Raw genomic sequence first — 18528 nt, 5'->3', positions numbered from 1 at the left:
GGAAGGTCACACTCGGCTTTAAAAGGCAGGTGATGAACTGATAAGTCTCAGGTGAGTTGATTGGGAAGTGAAGCTTTATGCAGTACGTCCCAGGTAGCATCCTGTATGATCACGCCAACAGGAGGCCATGCAACATGTTACCATGGGAGTCAGGAGCCCCATCAAGGCCAAACACCAGAGCCTTCTCACATAAAGTATGTAGGGGTGTCACCATGACGGAAATCTAGTAGTCGGTACTGATACCACCAACCAAAAATTAAAAGAAGAAGAATACTAAAACATTAAGTTCTTAATTTAAACATTTGAATATTATAAAAAAAGACAGTGGCAACTACAGATGTCACATAATGTGCAGTAAAAAACTGAAACCCATGTCCTCCTTTATTATTATTCAATTATTTGTATTGGTTTCTTCACAACAAACACAAACATGAACAACCATGTCATGATTTTTCCAGTTTTAACTTTCTGTCACTGTGGAGTGCAGGGCTTTGAGTGAGAGTATGATTTCCATGTGATGTGGAGAAAACGTTACGGTAAAGCCAGAGGCTGGCTGGGGCCATCAGTGTGCACTGTGCACGGAGACCAGGGGATATTTATGGAGTTATATTACTGCCATTAGTCAAGAGCGCATTATTTCAATTTGAGAGCATTTCTCACTGATATTACGTTCAGATTTCTTGCTCTCACACTCAAATAGTCACTGCTCGTGCTTAGATTTGCTCTGCTTGTGCTCAAACTTTCTGCTTGGACTCAGATATGTTGTTGTTTGGACAGATTTCCTGCTCTCAGCTTTGAACCTTCTCCTCGCACTCAGGCTGATTCTGCTCGCTTGCAAATTTTCTGCTCTCGGATCTCTCCTGCGTGCTTGGATTTTTTTGTGTTATAACCCTGCCAAAAGTCAACAACCAATAGAATGCCAGCTGTAGTTTTGACCAATGAAATGATCCCTGCCCCGTTGAGGGTGCGTTCACTTTACGTTAGAACGTCTGTTGAGGGCGGCTGCACTGTAACCGATAACTGTAACCAAGTTTATATACCCCCGCGCCGTTCATTGCTTTATTTAAAGTATATGTCAACAATGTGCACAGAATGGTCGACGCACTTTCACCTGCACCCATCAGGAAACGGGAGAAAGCTTTGAAGTGGGACATATGAAGTTATGTCCACAACTACGAGGGTGAGTAACATAACTTAAGCACCTAGCTAGCTAGCTAACATATGGCGCTAGCATATAGCCTAGCTTAATGTCCACAAACAAATAGATTTTCTTTATTGTATAGCTAGATTGAACGACATATGACGGACTGTATATGTATATGTGATGACCCCACTTTTTTTTTATTTTTTCCTCGTTTGGCTAACCATGTTCCTGGGATTTGGCTGATTTCATGTTAGAGCCAGTAGTAAAACCTAAACTGTAATATAACTGAAAGAACACACGAAACTGGATTGTTTGTGTCAGTTTTTGCATCACTGTTGTGTTGTTCATCAGAATTTAGTCTTCATTCCTTCATATAGCATTAGTCTGAAAATGATGAATTCATATCAGTCTGGTCTGTGTACTTTTTCATTCAATTTTCATTTCATAAACATGTATTAAAAAACAACTGCAGCCGGGACATTCTAACTCTTAACGTGAAAAAGCTTAATGTGGTTTAATGTACCTAAGCAATGATCAATGTTTACCAAATTTCTCTCTCATATTGCTACTCATAACCACTGAAAACTGTCAAAAAATCGAAACCAAAGTCCAATTATTATGGACGTTATGTGACTGATAACTGACTTAAACCACGTGAAAAAACGTTAAGCGTTAGAATGTCCCAGCTGCAGTTGAGGGAAACTGTAGCCTATAACTTCCTAAGCGACTGATCATCCGTTTTTTGCCACCCTTTACATAATAAATATGGCTATGAAATAGAACATGAAATACATAAATGAGGCAATACATATATAGGCATTAGCTAGTCATTATAGTTCAATAGCCTAAATACATATGTTTTACTTATATTTATTTCCGGGGACTTTTATTTATTCCGTCTATTTATATGCACGTTATATTTTATATTTTATTAAGTTTTGTTATCTCACAGACTCTGACTAAAAGCAGCAGCAAGCCTGCCTGGCATCAGTGCATCATAGCATATCACTGCAAAGAAAAGAAAATATGAATAAATCACAAGCGCGGCAGATTCCCAGCTCAGCTAGAGCGGGTAACGCCAGCGAACCGCAGGGACCGAGGTCACAGGGCTGGTGGCTACCTGCTAGCTAGCTGCAGCAGCAGCTAATATTAGAATATTAGACCCAGCAACGGAGGTCTGATCCCCATGATCTGATCCTGAACCCCCGGTGACTCTCTGCCAGATCAGCAAGTTTAACGGCAGCAACAGAAAGTTTGTTGGGATTGTTAACGGTGGCGTAACGGTACCGTTTCAGCCGTGAACTGAAAGTCTGTTTCCTCAGTCAGCTGGTTCGACTCTCTTTGGGCAAAGTTGTCTGCGGTGGGAAGAAACAGAGAGTCAAAGGGAGGCAGGGAGACAGGGTAATAAATAGATGTGACATTATGAAATAAAATTCCCCCCAAGCATTATCAAGAGTATAGGTTTCCAAAGTAATTTTAGCCTGGGCTGAAAGCAACACTGGTAGGCTAGGCTGGCGCTGTTGCCTTGGAAATGACAACATCCGGTCTCTGAATATTAAAAAACATATATATATATATATATATATATATATATATATATATATATATATATATATATATATATAAGAAAGCTATGTCTATGAATTTGTCTTTAATAGGAGCATACTATACAAAGACAACAGTGGAGAGTTGCTGGATCTTTCTGTCCTCAAAGTGCCAGAGATCTACAAGGACTTCACCCCTCTTTCTGCACCATCACCTGCATAATCAAAGTGATAAAAGAGAGAACAAACTATTGTTTTCTCTGTTGACATGAATAGGTGCCTGTAATGTCTGCCAATATATTCAATCAATTCAATAAATGTTGATAAGTATCACTGATATTTCTTAAATCATTGTATTTTTTCAGAGCAATAAGATACAGATTATTAAAACCATGTTCATATTTGCAACAAATTAAAACCCTGATCAAGGCAAATTGTTTTTTTCATTTTCCATAACATTTATAAAAAAAAACAGTACAATTAAATTGACCAGAGCTGACACTTGGTAAATAGCTTTAATTTACCTTGTCAAAACAATGAGTAATTCATAACAAATTGCACAATATTTGACACAAAACCTTAAAAGTGTATTGTTCATACTACGGACACACAGATGTTGTGACACAACAGGGGTCGAGCCCCTCAGCCCCACCTGGATGAAAAGAACGTGAAACAAAATACTTGTTTTTTTCAGTTCAGTTTGCTTTGTATTAATTAAACAAATAACTGCTATTTAAGGAGCAAATAAGAAAGCATATCATTTCTAGATTTGTTTTTGTTATAGTGGTGAAATTGTACTTAATGTTACAACTTTTTAAACAGACTGATGTGAATTCATCATTTTCAGACTAATGTTATATGAAGGAATGAAGACTAAATTCTGATGAACAACACAACAGTGATGCAAAAACTGACACAAACAATCCAGTTTCTTGTGTTCTTTCAGTTATATTACAGTTTAGGTTTTACTACTGGCTCTAACATGAAATCAGCCAAATCCCAGGAACATGGTTAACCAAACGAGGAAAAAATACAAAGTGGGGTCATCACATATACACATACAGTCCGTCATATGTCGTTCAATATAGCTATACAATAAAGAAAATCTATTTGTTTATGGACATCAAGCTAGGCTATATGCTAGCGCCATATGTTAGCTAGCTAGCTAGGTGCTTAAGTTATGTTACTGACCCTCGTAGTTGTGGACATAACTTCATATGTCCCACTTCAAAGCTTTCTCCCGTTTCCTTCTGTGCACATTGTTGACATATACTTATAATAAAGCAATGAACGGCGCGGGGGTATATAAACTTGGTTACAGTTATCGGTTACAGTGCAGCCGCCCTCAACAGACGTTCTAACGTAAAGTGAACGCACCCTAAACGGGGCAGGGATCATTTCATTGGTCAACACTACAGCTGGCATTCTATTGGTTGTTGACTTTTGGCAGGATTATAACAAAAAAATCCAAGCGCGCAGGAGAGATCCGAGAGCAGAAAATTTGCAAGCGAGCAGAATCAGACTGAGTGCGAGGAGAAGGTTCAAAGCTGAGAGCAGGAAATCTGTCCAAACAACAACATATCTGAGTCCAAGCAGAAAGTTTGAGCACAAGCAGAGCAAATCTAAGCACGAGCAGTGACCATTTGAGTGTGAGAGCAAGAAATCTGAACGTAATATCAGTGAGAAATGCTCTCAAATTGAAATAATGCGCTCTTGACTAATGGCAGTAATATAACTCCATAGATATTCTCTGTTTTTCTGTTCTGGTCGCAGTTCTTCTTCAGCATTTAGCAGCTACGTTAAGGGTACATACTGCCGACGTCAGGTCCAGAAGGAGTGCATCCCATAACCTATACGGTACTGTAGAAAAACAAATACCGTCATGTTTTCAGAATTTTGGTATCGACTTGGTCCCGAGGATCGGTTCTTGTGACATCCTTAAAGTATGCCAGGTGTAAAGAACTCTGAGGCTTCTCAGGATAACAAAGCATGATTATCATGCCAACTGAGTGACAGACTGGCCATCTGGAATTTGGCCAAATGCCCCTATGGACCCTATGGGCCACTACTGATAATAATAATAAATTGAATTTATATAGCGCTTTGAAAGACAAACAAACCAAACAAGATTCAGGCACAGATGAAAAGGGGAGGGGCGTGGGGCTAGGGATAAGCAGTGGTGAAGAGATGGGTCTTGAGGCGAGACTGGAAGATGGTGAGGGACTCAGAGGTGCAGATCTCTTGGGGGAGGGAGTTCCGGAGCCTGGGAGCTTCCCTGGAGAATGCTCTGTCCCCAAAACTGCGGAGGTTGGACTTTTGGATGCAGAGGAGACCAGCTGAGGTGGATCTGAGGGACCGTGAGGGTTGGTACGGGGAGAGGAGAGTCAATGAGGTTTGAGGGGGCCAGATGGTGGAGGGCTTTGTAGGTGAGGACCAGGATTTTGTAGGTGATCCGGTGGGAGATAGGAAGCCAGTGAAGTTGTTTTAGGACTGGAGTGATGTGGTGCCAGGATTTGGAGCAGGTGATGAGTCGAATTCTGGACCTGATAATTTGTCTTTCGTTCATTTTGATAAGTTATTTTATGCATGCAGCCACAAATATTCAAGATTGTACTGCGGCAAAGTGTGTGGAAAGATACACTCGGAAGGCAGAGTTACTAATTTCCAAGCTAGGTTATTGACAAAAAATAGGGCTGGTGTGTTGCAAATACCAGGGCCGTTTTTGGATCCCAGTCCGTCACTGTGCCAACCCCTACATTCTGTCATGTCTGATATCCAACTGTGCAGCTAAGTGTTCCACATTCAGTTCATTTAGATTTGCAAATAGATGCAGACAAAAACTAAATCTCAATATTTCAGGGATAAGGGTTATCATTCATTGTCCATCACAGTCTCAACCAAAAGTTGCTCTTTGCATCCCAACATAGCACGCCAATATATCTTGTAAGAGCCATCCTCTTGAAGCTTGGCAATCTTCGATTGAATTGAAGAAAAGTGAAGTGAAGCAGCACAGACTGAACATGATAAGGACATCAAACAGTGTGTCCATATGTGTTTTTTGCATTCCCTTTGTCCAGAATTTCACCAAACCAGGTGAGCAGGAAGCAGTACGCTGTGACACCCAAGCAAAGTTGACAAAGAGAGGCTGCAAGAGGGAGGAAATCATCTCCCCAATGAACAATCAAAGAGTTGTCAAGGATGAGCCTCTGTCGACGTCCTTCAACAAACATTCCAGAGTGGAGCCTGTCCAGCTGAGTCCACAGCAGATCAGACTGAACCTGCGACCCGGTGAGTGCAATCACTTCACGCTCGCTTTGGACATCTGGAGTGTTTGGTTTCCAGAGAAGAGTCAAACCAGAGCCGTCACCTGATTGTTCCAGGACAACTGTCTGGATGTGTCAGGATCACGACTGGGCTGGGCTAACTTTAAGAACACTAACTCCTTCATCTAAATGTTTTCAAATTTTTTCAATCTATCATCAAATAAATTTGAGAACTGTATACACTTACTGTCATTGAACTTCAATTATGCATACATGAGCGTGGTAGTATTTCTTGTTTTCTTTCTTTTTCATTAGTTTGTTTCTCTTCTGTGTTCCCAGGGCTTCCCACCACATTCACGGTTTCTTTTAAAAGAGTTAACGGTTATCCAGTTGATCTCTACTACCTGATGGACCTGTCTTACTCCATGAAAGATGACTTGGAATTTGTCAAAAACCTTGGACAAGATCTTTTTGCAGCTCTGAATGAAATCACTGAATTTGCTCAAATTGGTAAGAATATAGCCTGAATCATCTGAAATACTGATATTTATTATTTGGTTACTCTTTAGAATACAGCCACAACTTACAGGGTATTTATCTTGTGTATCACATATCAATGAATACCTATCGGGACACACACTGTTAGTAGGTACAAGGAAAGAAGACAAGAGGGACTTGACATTGCAAGTGTTTTAAACTATAGGATGGATTTAGTAATTGTAGGGGGGGGGGGTATTGTAGTAGTTTTACTCAGTAACAATAGACATTAGTTATGTTATTATTATATTTACATTGTAATACATTACTAAATAATGAGTGTTATTGTGACTGGCAAACAAAACATTTGGCTCGGCCCCAGAATAAGGCGGGTCCTCTTGTACGGGGTGGGCTATCTGTTCAGATGTGCAGTGTGTTTGTGAAATGGGGAAGCGTAATTCAGTGATGGGATCCCACTGACGATCCAAACTGATGTTAGAAAGAGATCCTGGGGTTAGATATGAGTGGGGGTGCAGATATGAGCTGTTATGGGTCCCATATAAACACATTATCCTTAGCTTTATGTGCAATGGTTTCTCAAAAGCATCAAATGTCTTACAATTACATTCCAGGATGTAGCCAGTGTCCTTTCTCTCACAGAAAGTCTTTGGATCAGAATAAAATATTTGTACTACTGTTGAGTCCATTCAGCCTCACACACATATCACACATAGCTATTGAACAATTCCAGATACATAACACATTTTGCAATGTGTTTTACAGATCACATTTCCACTACTACTGTCATTAATAAACATTGTGCCAAAATATGAATAATAACGTTGACGTCGGTGGGCTTATTTACCGCTATGGAAAAATCCGGCAAATAGACAGTACCTTAGAACAACATTACGTAAAAACGTGTGATTTAACGCCACCGCTCATTTTACAAACAGTTTAGCAACAAAACAAAATGCTGACGGAGGCATTATTCCATGGAAAATATTGTAAATGGTAAATAATAAAACTGGTAGTTCAAATCAAGAAATCTGATTGGGTCACAGCTGTGATATAATAACCGCATACAGTGGCTATGGGAGGGGAGCCGTTCGTCTGCACACACTGCCAGGACAAAAAGCTGCTTTAAAATTGGCCAAGTATCCCTTTAAGTGTTTGCTAAATTTAGAATATTTTCATGGCTTTCCGTTGCTGTCAGACAGCCCTTTACCACGGAGAACTGAAGCCGTTCTCTCTGCTCTCTTCAAAGCCGCCAGACTCCTTTGACATTCTACCCTGCACAACACGATGGGAGTTGCCTCCACTGCTACTCCATCGCTTAGTTAGTTAGTGTTATTGTGTGATTTATTGTGGTCTGTAATGTTTGATGAACCTTTAAAGAACTGATACCTAACAAGGAGAAGAGAAGAGTAAGGACTGAATGTTGTTTGTCGAACTGCAGGGTTTGGTGCCTTTGTTGACAAGACAGTACTTCCTTACACCAACACCAACAAGGAGAAACTGCTGAAGCCGTGCGATGATGATTACCAGCAGTGCCAGGCGGCCTTCGGCTACAGACATGTGCTTAGTTTGACGTCAAGGGAAGAGGATTTCAAAAACAAAGTGAAAGAGCAGTTCATTTCTGGGAACTTGGACTCTCCAGAAGGGAGTCTGGATGCCATGATGCAGGCGGCCGTGTGCGGGGTAAGGACTCAAGCAAAGACATCCAAACTGTACCGGGAGAAACACAAGCAAAACAAGCATGGGTTTACTATAAAAAATAAATCTTACTCAGAGCATGTTTTATATCAACATATAGAGTATTGAACATATCTGTAAAAAACACTGTCAACATTTTTCACTTGCACTTCGAACAATGTCTGTTCTGAGCAGCTAAAGCATGTGCATGGGTATGTTTGCACAACTCAAAGCCTGGCTAAGGTTAAGGTTAGATAGTAGGATTATTGAAAAGTCAATGCCTTTAAGTTTCCCTTGTTTAAGTGGTCCCTAACGTATATTGTTGTTTAGGAAAAAATAGGTTGGAGGAACAGCAGCACCCGGCTGATTGTGCTCACCACTGACGCTGGATTCCACATGGCCGGGGATGGAAAGTTAGCTGGCATACTGGAACCCAATGATGAACGGTGCCATATGGAGAACAACGTTTACACCAAGAGCAGTGACATGGTATGTATGGGAGCACATAAAGGTTGCAGTGCCATGCTATCGTAACTGATTGGCTAAACTAGGAAAAGAAGACCTACGCTGGAATGAATTGCAACTATCCATTATCATTCATTATTGCCACACTGAACTGAATCCTTCTTTAAAGGTGCTCTAAACGATGTCACACGTTTTTTAGGCTACAACAGCCCAGGCTCCACAAACGTCATTAAAAATAAATGCCGACCTGCACAACCAAACATAACAAACAGTGTTCCAGCCAATAACCGACAAGAAGGATTTGGGGGTGGGGGTTGGGCGGAGGGGTATAGTGCGCGGAAGCACGGAAGGGAGGGGGAGGGGACGGGATGAGGAGGAGGGAGGGGCGAGCTAGTCTCGTTTTTTTTTTTTTTTTATATTTTGAACGTCAACAAGAAGTGCCGTCACCCAACATGGCTTAGAGCACCTTTAAGAACCCCACTGATAGTGATAGTTTATATACATCAGACTCACAGAACTTCACTGATTCCTCTGAGTGTTGTGTGCAGGACTACCCTTCTGTCGGACAACTAGCTGTGCAGTTGGAAAAAAACAATATTCAACCGATATTTGCAGTGACAGCAAATGTGGAGAGGGTGTTCCAGGTAAATTTAATTTACCTTTCTTTTCTATACATAATTGTATTTAATTATAAAGCACCCATTATAGGCTCTGATTACTCTGATCATTTCTTTGTCCTTGTGTTTTGTCCTCAGCAACTCTCTCAAATGATTCCAAAATCCGAGGTGGGAGTTCTGTCATCAGACTCTAAAAATGTGGTTAACTTGATTAAGAACGCCTACAATGTAAGTTGTCAATTCCTCGCATTGAGCTACTTTCTCCCATGCAGTTTTTGTCTATATCTCACAACCCTCTCACATGTGTGATCCATGACAGAGGTTGTCCTCCAAAGTAACTTTAACCCACGACAACCTGCCTGACAACGTGAGAGTGGTCTACACCCCTAATTGTGACCATCCAATACGAGAAGGGGAAAGCAGAGGGGTTTGTGACAATGTACAAGTGGGAAAGGAGGTCAGTTCTGGAGTTTTCTTTTAGTTTTCATGGTGATGTTCATTTAACTAATGCATGTAGTTCTTGTTACATCAGTTTCCGGTTTTAGAATTGTATTGGGCGCTCCTCATGTCCACACTGTACGTCTCATTAACAAGTCATCTATCTGCCCAGACCCTTGTAGCATCAGGCTAAGCAAAGTAGCCCCAACATTCTTCTCACTAGCCCCCTCCTCCAGTTCTTCTGCAGAGACCCTAAGCCATCCCCAGGTCAATCCCTTCACCATGTTCTGACACGCTCACATTAGCTCCACCAAGCTCTCTTCAAATGTCTGAGTTCCTAAAACAGGTTATTTTTAGGCAATTTTTTTACGACTTTTATTATATACCCCTGAAAAACCTGAGAAAATGACTTACCCTGTCTCGTAAACAAGACGCTAAGATACCTGAACTCTTTCGCTTAAGTGGTAGTTACTCATTCCGAAGGTGGCAGAGCCCAACACAAACTGAGAATAAGCTTGACTTCCTGCCAAGAAAGCCGGCACAGCTCTCACTCCAGCTATGCAAGGACCAAACGGGCTGTAGTAATGACACCTACACTCCTGCACTCCCCTCCCCAGTATGTTGGCAGTTGCAAAGAGCTGATCCACTGCTCCACAACCAGAAAGGAATCTTCATTGGTTCTATCGAATCTGAGGTTCACCAATGGGTAGAGGACTGAGGAAGTCAAAAACCTCCGAGGCAAGGCATCAGCGGTTGAGATGCAGAAGTCTCTGGACTTTGTTGGGCTGTAAAGGCTCGCCTCTTGGATGTTGCATGATGGTCAAGGGCAACGCCTGTGCAGGCCAGCATGGTGTAGGGGGACCAGAGTGTGTGCTGAAACTATTGGGGTATAACGTTCATTGTTCAAAAAATAATGCCACAAGGCTGGATGTGAGGATCCAGCTGATTGTAGAAGCTCAGATTTAGGAAGAACTAGTGCGCTGAATAATCTGTTTTAAAATGTTGTAATAAATGTAATAACCTCTGACTCGTCATCCCTAACTGCCTTTTTTCAGATTTCTTTTGACGTCACAGTGACAGTTGACTCATGTATGAAGGACAAGTCTTTCACTATTAGACCACTGGGCATCAAAGACACATTGACAGTGACCTTATCTACAAATTGTGAGTGTAGATGTAAAGACCCAGACACCATCAGCCACCCACACTGCAATAACAAGGGACAAGTCAGCTGTGGTATTTGCAGGTAAGCTTCACACCTCCTACATAATGACTGTATTTAACGTTAGCGTTAGCAATGGATACCTGCTTCGCAAGGTAACAATATACAAACAGAATAAAGGTTAATTAAACATGGTACGTAGTATGTAAACAGTATTACAAACTTTTATGTGGCTGTAGTGTGACATTTAGGTGTTGCTGTTCTGTTTGTGACTTGGGATGCTGTGTGGATTACTAGAAAAATGGAAAATTAAGAAATCTATTTATGTGATGGATAAGGGTTCTGCTCACAAAACTGATCAAAGAAACTTTTTGTAATGAAATGAAATGAATGAAATGTATTAAAGAGGTTGGAATGGTGGTGGAAAAGATGTGTTTTTGTTCAAGTTGTTACTTGCTCTCTCTAACATATCTTATGCAGCTGCAGTGAAGGCTTCATTGGTCAGTTCTGCGAGTGCTCCATTGGCAATAAGGACGAGCGCACCCTGCGAGCGTCCTGCCAGAGGGATAATGGCACCGAGTGTGAGGGTCAGGGCGAGTGTGTGTGTGGCAGGTGCGAGTGCCACAACACCGAGAGTGGAAGCAGTTACCATGGAAAGTTCTGCGAGTGTGATGATGAACACTGCGAGGTTTTCGGCAATCAATTGTGTGGAGGTAGAGTTTGACTCATTTTTACATTATCTGCATTTTAAAAAACATTTTTCCACGAAGCCCGAACAGGGGCAGTTGAAGCATGCGCAGACGCTTAAACCGATTATAGCCCGGTTAAGGTGTACACATCGAGGGATACCCCGGCTCCTGAAGGAGTTCTCTACCTCTGTTAACCGGGTTATTAGAACTTCCATTTTAACCCTGGTAAGGTGTTTACATGGCGTTTGAGAAAACGGACATTGCCTTAACTCTATTATAATCGTTTTTTTTTTAAACTACATGTAAACACACTGACTTTGAGCCCTAATGCAGCACTCTGTTAGTCCTATTGCAGCGAACTGTGAGCACTAATACAGCACACTGTAACCCCTAATGCAGTACACTGAGTCCTAATGCAGCGCACTGTTAGTCCTAATGCAGCACACTGAGTCCTAATATATCTCAGGACACTTTACAGAGTAGGTCTAGACCACACTCTATGATTTACAAAGACTTAACAATTCCCCCCAAGAGCAAGCATTTAGTGTGACAGTGATGAGGAAAAATGTCCTTTACACAGACAGAAACCTCAGAGAGACCTTGACTCTTCTTGGGCCATCTGCCGGTTGGGACACAGGGACACTGATACAGATAGAAACATAAGGAGAAATATGATTCATAATAATTATAGCAGTTGGTAAGATGAACAGTGGCAATTATAGTAACAATAAAGATAAAAGAACTATGACGAGAAATAATAGTTGTAGCAGTGCAGGATGTAGCAGGGTGTTGAGCAGGACCGCGGCAGCAGCTGCAACCATGATTTAGGTGCCACGCCAATCCAAGGAAAACTGTGAGGCGAGAAAACATAAGGACTCTGGGGAATAAACTCCCAGAGCTAGTACTGGGACATTAATGCACACAGATGGAAAGAGAGAGGAGCTCAGTGTGTCAAAGGTAGTACCCCGGCAGTCTAAAACTATAGTAACCTAACCAAGATATGGTCCAAGGCAAACCTGAGCAGGCTTACAAAGGGTTGGTAGATGAATCTGACATCATGAAGAGAAGCAGAGTTAAGGAGGGGGAGTGGCTACACACCCTCCCCTGCTGGTCCAAGAGAATGCTGCCACTCCTCACTCCTTAGCAGGAAGGCTGGCTCCATTATTGGCTGCAAACAGGAGACAGTTGAAGCTGTGGTGGAAAGGAGGTCACTGTCCACTGTTACCTATCATGGAAACGACAATCAATATCTGAAACAAGTTCCATCCCTAACTCGTTCGTTTTTTTTCCCGAAATACGTAAATATGCGGAAACAAATAGCGCTCTGACTTCTGTTTGACAAGGCCTTTAATTAGTAGTTCTTTCCGTAGCTCCTTTTTGTGTCACTCTGGTGCTGACCCTGAGGTGCACCTCACAGATACTTAGCATCCATTCCTGTCCATTGCTCCCAATCTGTAGGAAATGGGAACTGCAAGTGTGGGAAATGTGAATGCTTCAAAGGCTACGAGGGCTCGGCCTGCCAGTGTAAGGTGTCAGAGGAGGCCTGCCGCACCCTCAACGACTCTGTGTGCTTCAACAGAGGCCTCTGCAAGTGTAACCGCTGCGAGTGTAAGGCGGGGTACCAGCAACCCCGCTGCCAGACCTGCATCGGCTGCGCTGACCCCTGCCTGACCAAACTGTAAGCAGTCCAAACTTTACTCTACTTTTACAAATTAGTATTCAACGTCTGATTCATTTTTCCCCTTTGTGTCTCGGGCTTTTTGATTGTTGTCATCCTTTTGCTTATTTAAAATGTTTAGTTTCTCACCTTGAAACAAATAGATTTGTCATTGTTGTGTTATACATTCAGGAGTTTGTCCTGAGATAATAACATTTCATAGTTATTCATCAAATTAAAACCAAATGCTACTACTTTTTTGTTTGCAGGAACTGCATTGAATGCCTCGGCTTTGAATCGGGTCCATTCAAAAAAAACTGCAGTGTGGCGTGTGGCGGGAGCATTTCTCATGTTATGGTGGATCAGTTCTCCATTGAACAAAAGAAGTGCAATCAGAAGGACACGGAAGGCTGCTGGATGAAATTCAACCTGGAGCAGTTGGTGGGAGAGGATAACTACAGGGCTGAGATCCTGAAAAAGAGAGGTACGCTGCTGATCCACTCTACAGGTTCACAGTTCACACTGCTTCTGCAGCCGGCGGATCAGACACCTGTTCTACTGAGCATTGTGGATGTGTGTGTGTGATCTCTGTGTGGTTTGCGTGTGTTGCTGCAGAGTGTCCGGAGCCCCCCAGCGTCTTAGCCATCATCGGAGGCTCCATTGCCTCGGTTGCTCTGATTGGCATCCTGCTGCTCATGCTCATCAAGCTGCTGCTCTACATGAAGGACCTGAAGGAGTTCAAGAAGTTCGAGAATGAAAAGAAGAAAGCCAAGTGGGCAAAGGTGAGACCAGCCATTTAAACATCATCTTTTTTTATTATCACTGCTAAAGTATTAAAACTTAGAAATTAGAAATAATCACACTCAACATTTTAGGAACTTGGGCATACAGTTTCTATGTATTATATGTAAAAGGATCCTATCTGCAACATAACACAGATAGATAGATAGATAGATAGATAGATAGATAGATAGATAGATAGATAGATAGATAGATAGATAGATAGATAGATAGATAGATAGATAGATAGATAGATAGATAGATGACTCTCTGTAGTCCTCACAGTTCCAGCCCTAACACTACATGTCCTGCTTTTACTGGTGAGAGACCTTTTCATGTCCAGTCAGATAATGTGGCCAAGCTGTTTTTCATTTCAACCACCCCCATATTACACACACACACACACATGCACGTGAGCATGCACACACACACACACACACACTGCTTCTACACTGTGGAGATGAGCTGGGACTGTGTCTCACAGCATCAGGGAGACTCTGTGTGCTTTAGTAATGAGCATGTTCCAGACGGTGTGTAATCTGAAACTAAACTACATAAAAACATCATAGACAAACTAATCGCTGGGCTTTCTGTTTCCAGGCCGACAACCCGCTGTTCAACAAAGCCACCACCACTGTGGAAAACCCCCTCTTCAGTGGAGAATGAGGCCCCAAGTCCACAGTTGTTCATGCTGTCCGTCCACATTCGCACATTATTTACCTGCTTTAATGTGGACTTTGCTTACTTTCTTAAAGTGGACATATTATGTTTTTCCCGTATTTCCTGTCATATCTACAATGTCATAATGTTGTATTTTCATGTTAAACGTTCAAATAATGAGGTAAAAGCATTTTAGACAAATCCCTGTGAGCTAAAACGTTCAGATTTCCAGCTATGTCGCATGTAGGCTACATGCTAACAACAGTAAACAATGTCATCCCACTTCTCCCCAATTACAGTCCCTTTACTGCTGGGACATGTCCGGTTGTGTACCATTTGGTTTAGAAGCCTTTATTGGTGATTTTTCCCGGTTCTAAGTCCTCCGTGCATTTGCGTGGCACTCAGACACCGCAAATCGTCACCAATGAAAAGGGAACTCCCTGCTGAGTTCAATGATACCTCACACAAGACTCTACCTTAAACGGGTCACCAATTATGAAAGGGGCGTGGCTTAAGCATAGGGGGGCGGGCCAAACCATCACCAATGAATAAGGAAGTCTCTAAATGGCGGACTTCCTGTTAGGTCTAGTGTTGGGCTCTAATGAGCTTTTTTGTACGTCTTGACATGCTACATAAGTGTATCAAGTTTCGTGAGTCTATGATAAACATACTGCATGGGCTCAATTTTTTAAGGATTGTAGGGGGCGTTAGCGAGCCATTTTTTGTGTGCCTATTCCCAAAACCCTTAAAATACGTAAAGTTTCACCAGACTTGATGCGACCACCAATTTTTGTGAGTTTTTGAATATGTTAATCCCCTCAAAAAGGCAATTCATTTGCAGAAAATAATAATTCCTTCAGTTCCAATAGGGCCTTCGCCGCTGTCGGTGCTCGGGCCCTAAATATGAACCTGAACATGCTATATAATGGGTCACCTTTAATGATGACTAACTGTCATTGGCTGCACCACGGCGGCACTTTCATTGTATTTCTTTACTCATTATTCCAAAAACGCATGTTTTTGCTCATTGCTTGTAATATTTACTCATGGTACTAGATATTGTAGTAAAGCTAACAATATAGACAGCAGGAGTGGAGGGCAGAATGTATTGATATATAGCACACATACACTGGATGCATTGTACAGGAACATCAATACTCAGAACATCAGGCCCTCCGGGCCGTGTGCATGCGCGGAGTTTGCGGGGGGGCAGGGGAGCACTGCCCCCCCTGGTAGCTGAAACGGGTAATTGCATTGTTTCAAAAATGAGTGGAATAATTACTTCTGACATAACCAGATATTGTATAAATACTTTAAAAACACAAAACAACTAAATGGGGATAAGTAATGCATCTGATTTCATATACTGCTTTAGTAAAAATATATTTTCAGGGCACTGCCTCTCACCTGAGAACATTGTCACGCATATGCAGGACGCAAAAAACAATAATTTGTTGCACTAGTCGGGACATCTTACCGTGCCAACGTTACAATAAAGGTTGCCTAAATGCCATGTATATACATTTGCTGTCAGTTTACTAATTAAATGCGCGTTTTGTGTAGATTTGGACTTTGATACGTTTTATTCCACTTTGTTTAAACGGCGAAGTTCACCTCGTTCACCTGTTTGGAGCTGACTGGTGAATGGGACGCTTGTTTAGGCCTTGCTGGATACACCGTGACTCTGTGAATCTACTGATCACTGTGGATGACTTGTTTTCATGTCATTGGATTACGGCAAAATACTGATCTTTTTTCTTAACGTGTCTTAACGTTTTATGGTGCAATTGCGCTTGGTTTCTGCGATTGGAGAGGCATCTCAACAGACTGGAGGTCCAACACTGATTGTTCACTGTTAGCCTACATGTTAGTTGAATTTAAGTGTCGGGGCATTCTGCCACCGTCTGTCTATTGTGCTCCAACACAGCCGTGCCCACGGGCGTCAGTTTGGTTTGAAATGTGCTGGGGACAGAGACTCATTCGGAGGTACATTTCCAGAAGTGATGGGTACAATGACGCATACGTTTTTTTCTCTTTCGCGCAGGTCAGGTTTAATGTACGTAAACAATGACCAATGATTACCAAATGTCTCTCTAATTGCTCCTCATAACCACGGAAAACTGTCAAAAAATAGAACCCAAAGTCCAATTATTATGGACGTTATCTGACATTTAGCGTTTCTGCTTCACATTTTCAGCAGGGCAGCGGAGCAGCTGTTGGTTGACTCCCAACGGTTCTCATGGGCTTTATAAGTCCTAACATGAAAAAGCTTAACATGGTTTAATATACCTAAACAACGATCAATCATCACCACATTTCTGGTTAGATTTTTTTGACAGTTTTCAGTGGTTTTGAGGAGCAATGAGAGAAATTTGGTAATCATTGTTTAGGTACAAGCTTTTTCCTCGCCATAGCCTGTCAAGTTCTTTTGACAGGCATAAGTGTTCATTTCAAGATATGGCCATGATACATTTGGTGATCGTTGTTTAGGTACATTAAACCACGTTAAGCTTTTTCACGTTATGCAGAACAGGCAGCGTTGTGAACAGAGAAGCGTACAGCCTGCGCAGCAGCAGAGCGGCTGTGTCTGTGCCTGCCCTGTCGCTCAAGAATTATATGCGTTATGGACTTCTTTTTTTTAACTAAATTAAGCTCGAGGTTTTAAATTGTTACAATGTAAATTCAAATCTGCTTAAAAAAAATAAACCTATGTTTATTTAGCATGTTTGTTTTGTCCATATGTGATCGTGCTGTGTTCCCCAGGTCTCAGTTGCTACAATGAGTTTTTTTTTTTTTTTTTTGCCCCCCCTGGCTCGAATGTCAAACTCCGCCTATGGCCGTGTGTCAGACACTTCCTGCGTGATGTCAGTCATCTGAGCCCTCTGCATCCTCAACACTGAGTAGGAATCACGTCTTCCCAGAAGATGCTCTACACTCACTTAGGCTACATCTACACTAACGTTTTCATTTTTAAGCGGTGTTTTAAGACAAAAAACAGCTTCCGTCCACACAAGAGTTTTAGCTCCTCAACGCAGATAATCCTTCGGAGAAAGTGAGAAGGGATTTATTAGCTTGGAGGAACTTTTACTGTATGGTCTGTAAGCTACCTAACTGATAAGACCGACTGATCAGTATCGGACACAGAGAGACAGAGTGCCCTATTTTATCGCAAGTAGCTTTGTGGGCAGACCTCGGCTTTGTTGGCAGATCTCTTGCTATTATACCAGCGGGATAAATGACTTGCGCCTGACGCAAATCTAAAATGGGTTGGTCTGAAGTAGCTACATTACTCATAGGTGTGGTTTGGGCATAACACAACAATGTCTGTGATTGGTCGTGCTGTGCAAACACCGCCTCTTTTATGTAAACGTGCGCGTCGCTCGATTGGGATGTAAATAGTCATGAAAATAAAGAAACACATTGAATGAGAAGGTGTGTCCAAACTTTTGGCCTGTACTGTACATGCGTCAGTGTACAAAGTCAATTGCGCTGGGTGCAAGATAGGGCCCAGAGAGACAGACAAAGTGGAACTGTTCCTGAAAGGTCTGTAAGCTACCTAGTTGATAGGACTGACTGACATGCTGCATCCAGACAGTATATAAGGCTGCATCCTTTCCAAAGCTCTCCGTGTGGGCCGTTCAGACCAGTGGTATAGTCTGTTTATTTTAGCAGGTACTGAATACTGTACTATATAGTTATACAATCCGACTGGACATATCAAAGCGGGGGATCTGGGTGTCCTCCCCCAGGGAAATTTTGAGTGTCACAGACTTAATTTCCTGCAATCTGATAGACTTCTTTTTGCACCAATTTACGGTGGGAATACCTTTATTTAGCCTATGCATGGCTACAGATCTCCGATTACCTGCCTGACAGCCAGGGGTACTCTGGAATCATCTCTCCACCACCATACTTTGGAAGCTTTTGTTGTTCCAAT

At 42.0% G+C, this 18528-nt stretch overlaps 1 protein-coding gene across 2 annotated transcripts in view; it reads left to right on the top strand.

Moving 5' to 3' along the window:
- Positions 1-15064, top strand: part of itgb2 (integrin, beta 2) — a 37750-nt gene extending 22686 nt beyond the window's left edge. For both annotated transcript variants that reach the window (XM_028591915.1, XM_028591916.1), the window contains exons 4-16: positions 5766-5976; positions 6291-6461; positions 7888-8129; positions 8454-8612; positions 9137-9232; positions 9344-9433; positions 9525-9662; positions 10699-10889; positions 11286-11518; positions 12953-13172; positions 13421-13635; positions 13767-13933; positions 14532-15064. In XM_028591915.1, the coding sequence (XP_028447716.1) occupies positions 5766-5976; positions 6291-6461; positions 7888-8129; positions 8454-8612; positions 9137-9232; positions 9344-9433; positions 9525-9662; positions 10699-10889; positions 11286-11518; positions 12953-13172; positions 13421-13635; positions 13767-13933; positions 14532-14597 (2199 nt within the window). In that variant the 3' untranslated portion in view covers positions 14598-15064. The remainder of the gene's footprint in view (positions 1-5765; positions 5977-6290; positions 6462-7887; positions 8130-8453; positions 8613-9136; positions 9233-9343; positions 9434-9524; positions 9663-10698; positions 10890-11285; positions 11519-12952; positions 13173-13420; positions 13636-13766; positions 13934-14531) is intronic.
- Positions 15065-18528: the final 3464 nt, after the last annotated feature.

This window comes from Perca flavescens, chromosome 11, assembly GCF_004354835.1.
Source record: "Perca flavescens isolate YP-PL-M2 chromosome 11, PFLA_1.0, whole genome shotgun sequence".
Classification (NCBI taxonomy): Eukaryota; Metazoa; Chordata; class Actinopteri; order Perciformes; family Percidae; genus Perca; species Perca flavescens.
The sequence above is the reverse complement of the archived record's forward strand: the minus strand, read 5'-3'. Positions and strand labels throughout refer to the sequence as shown.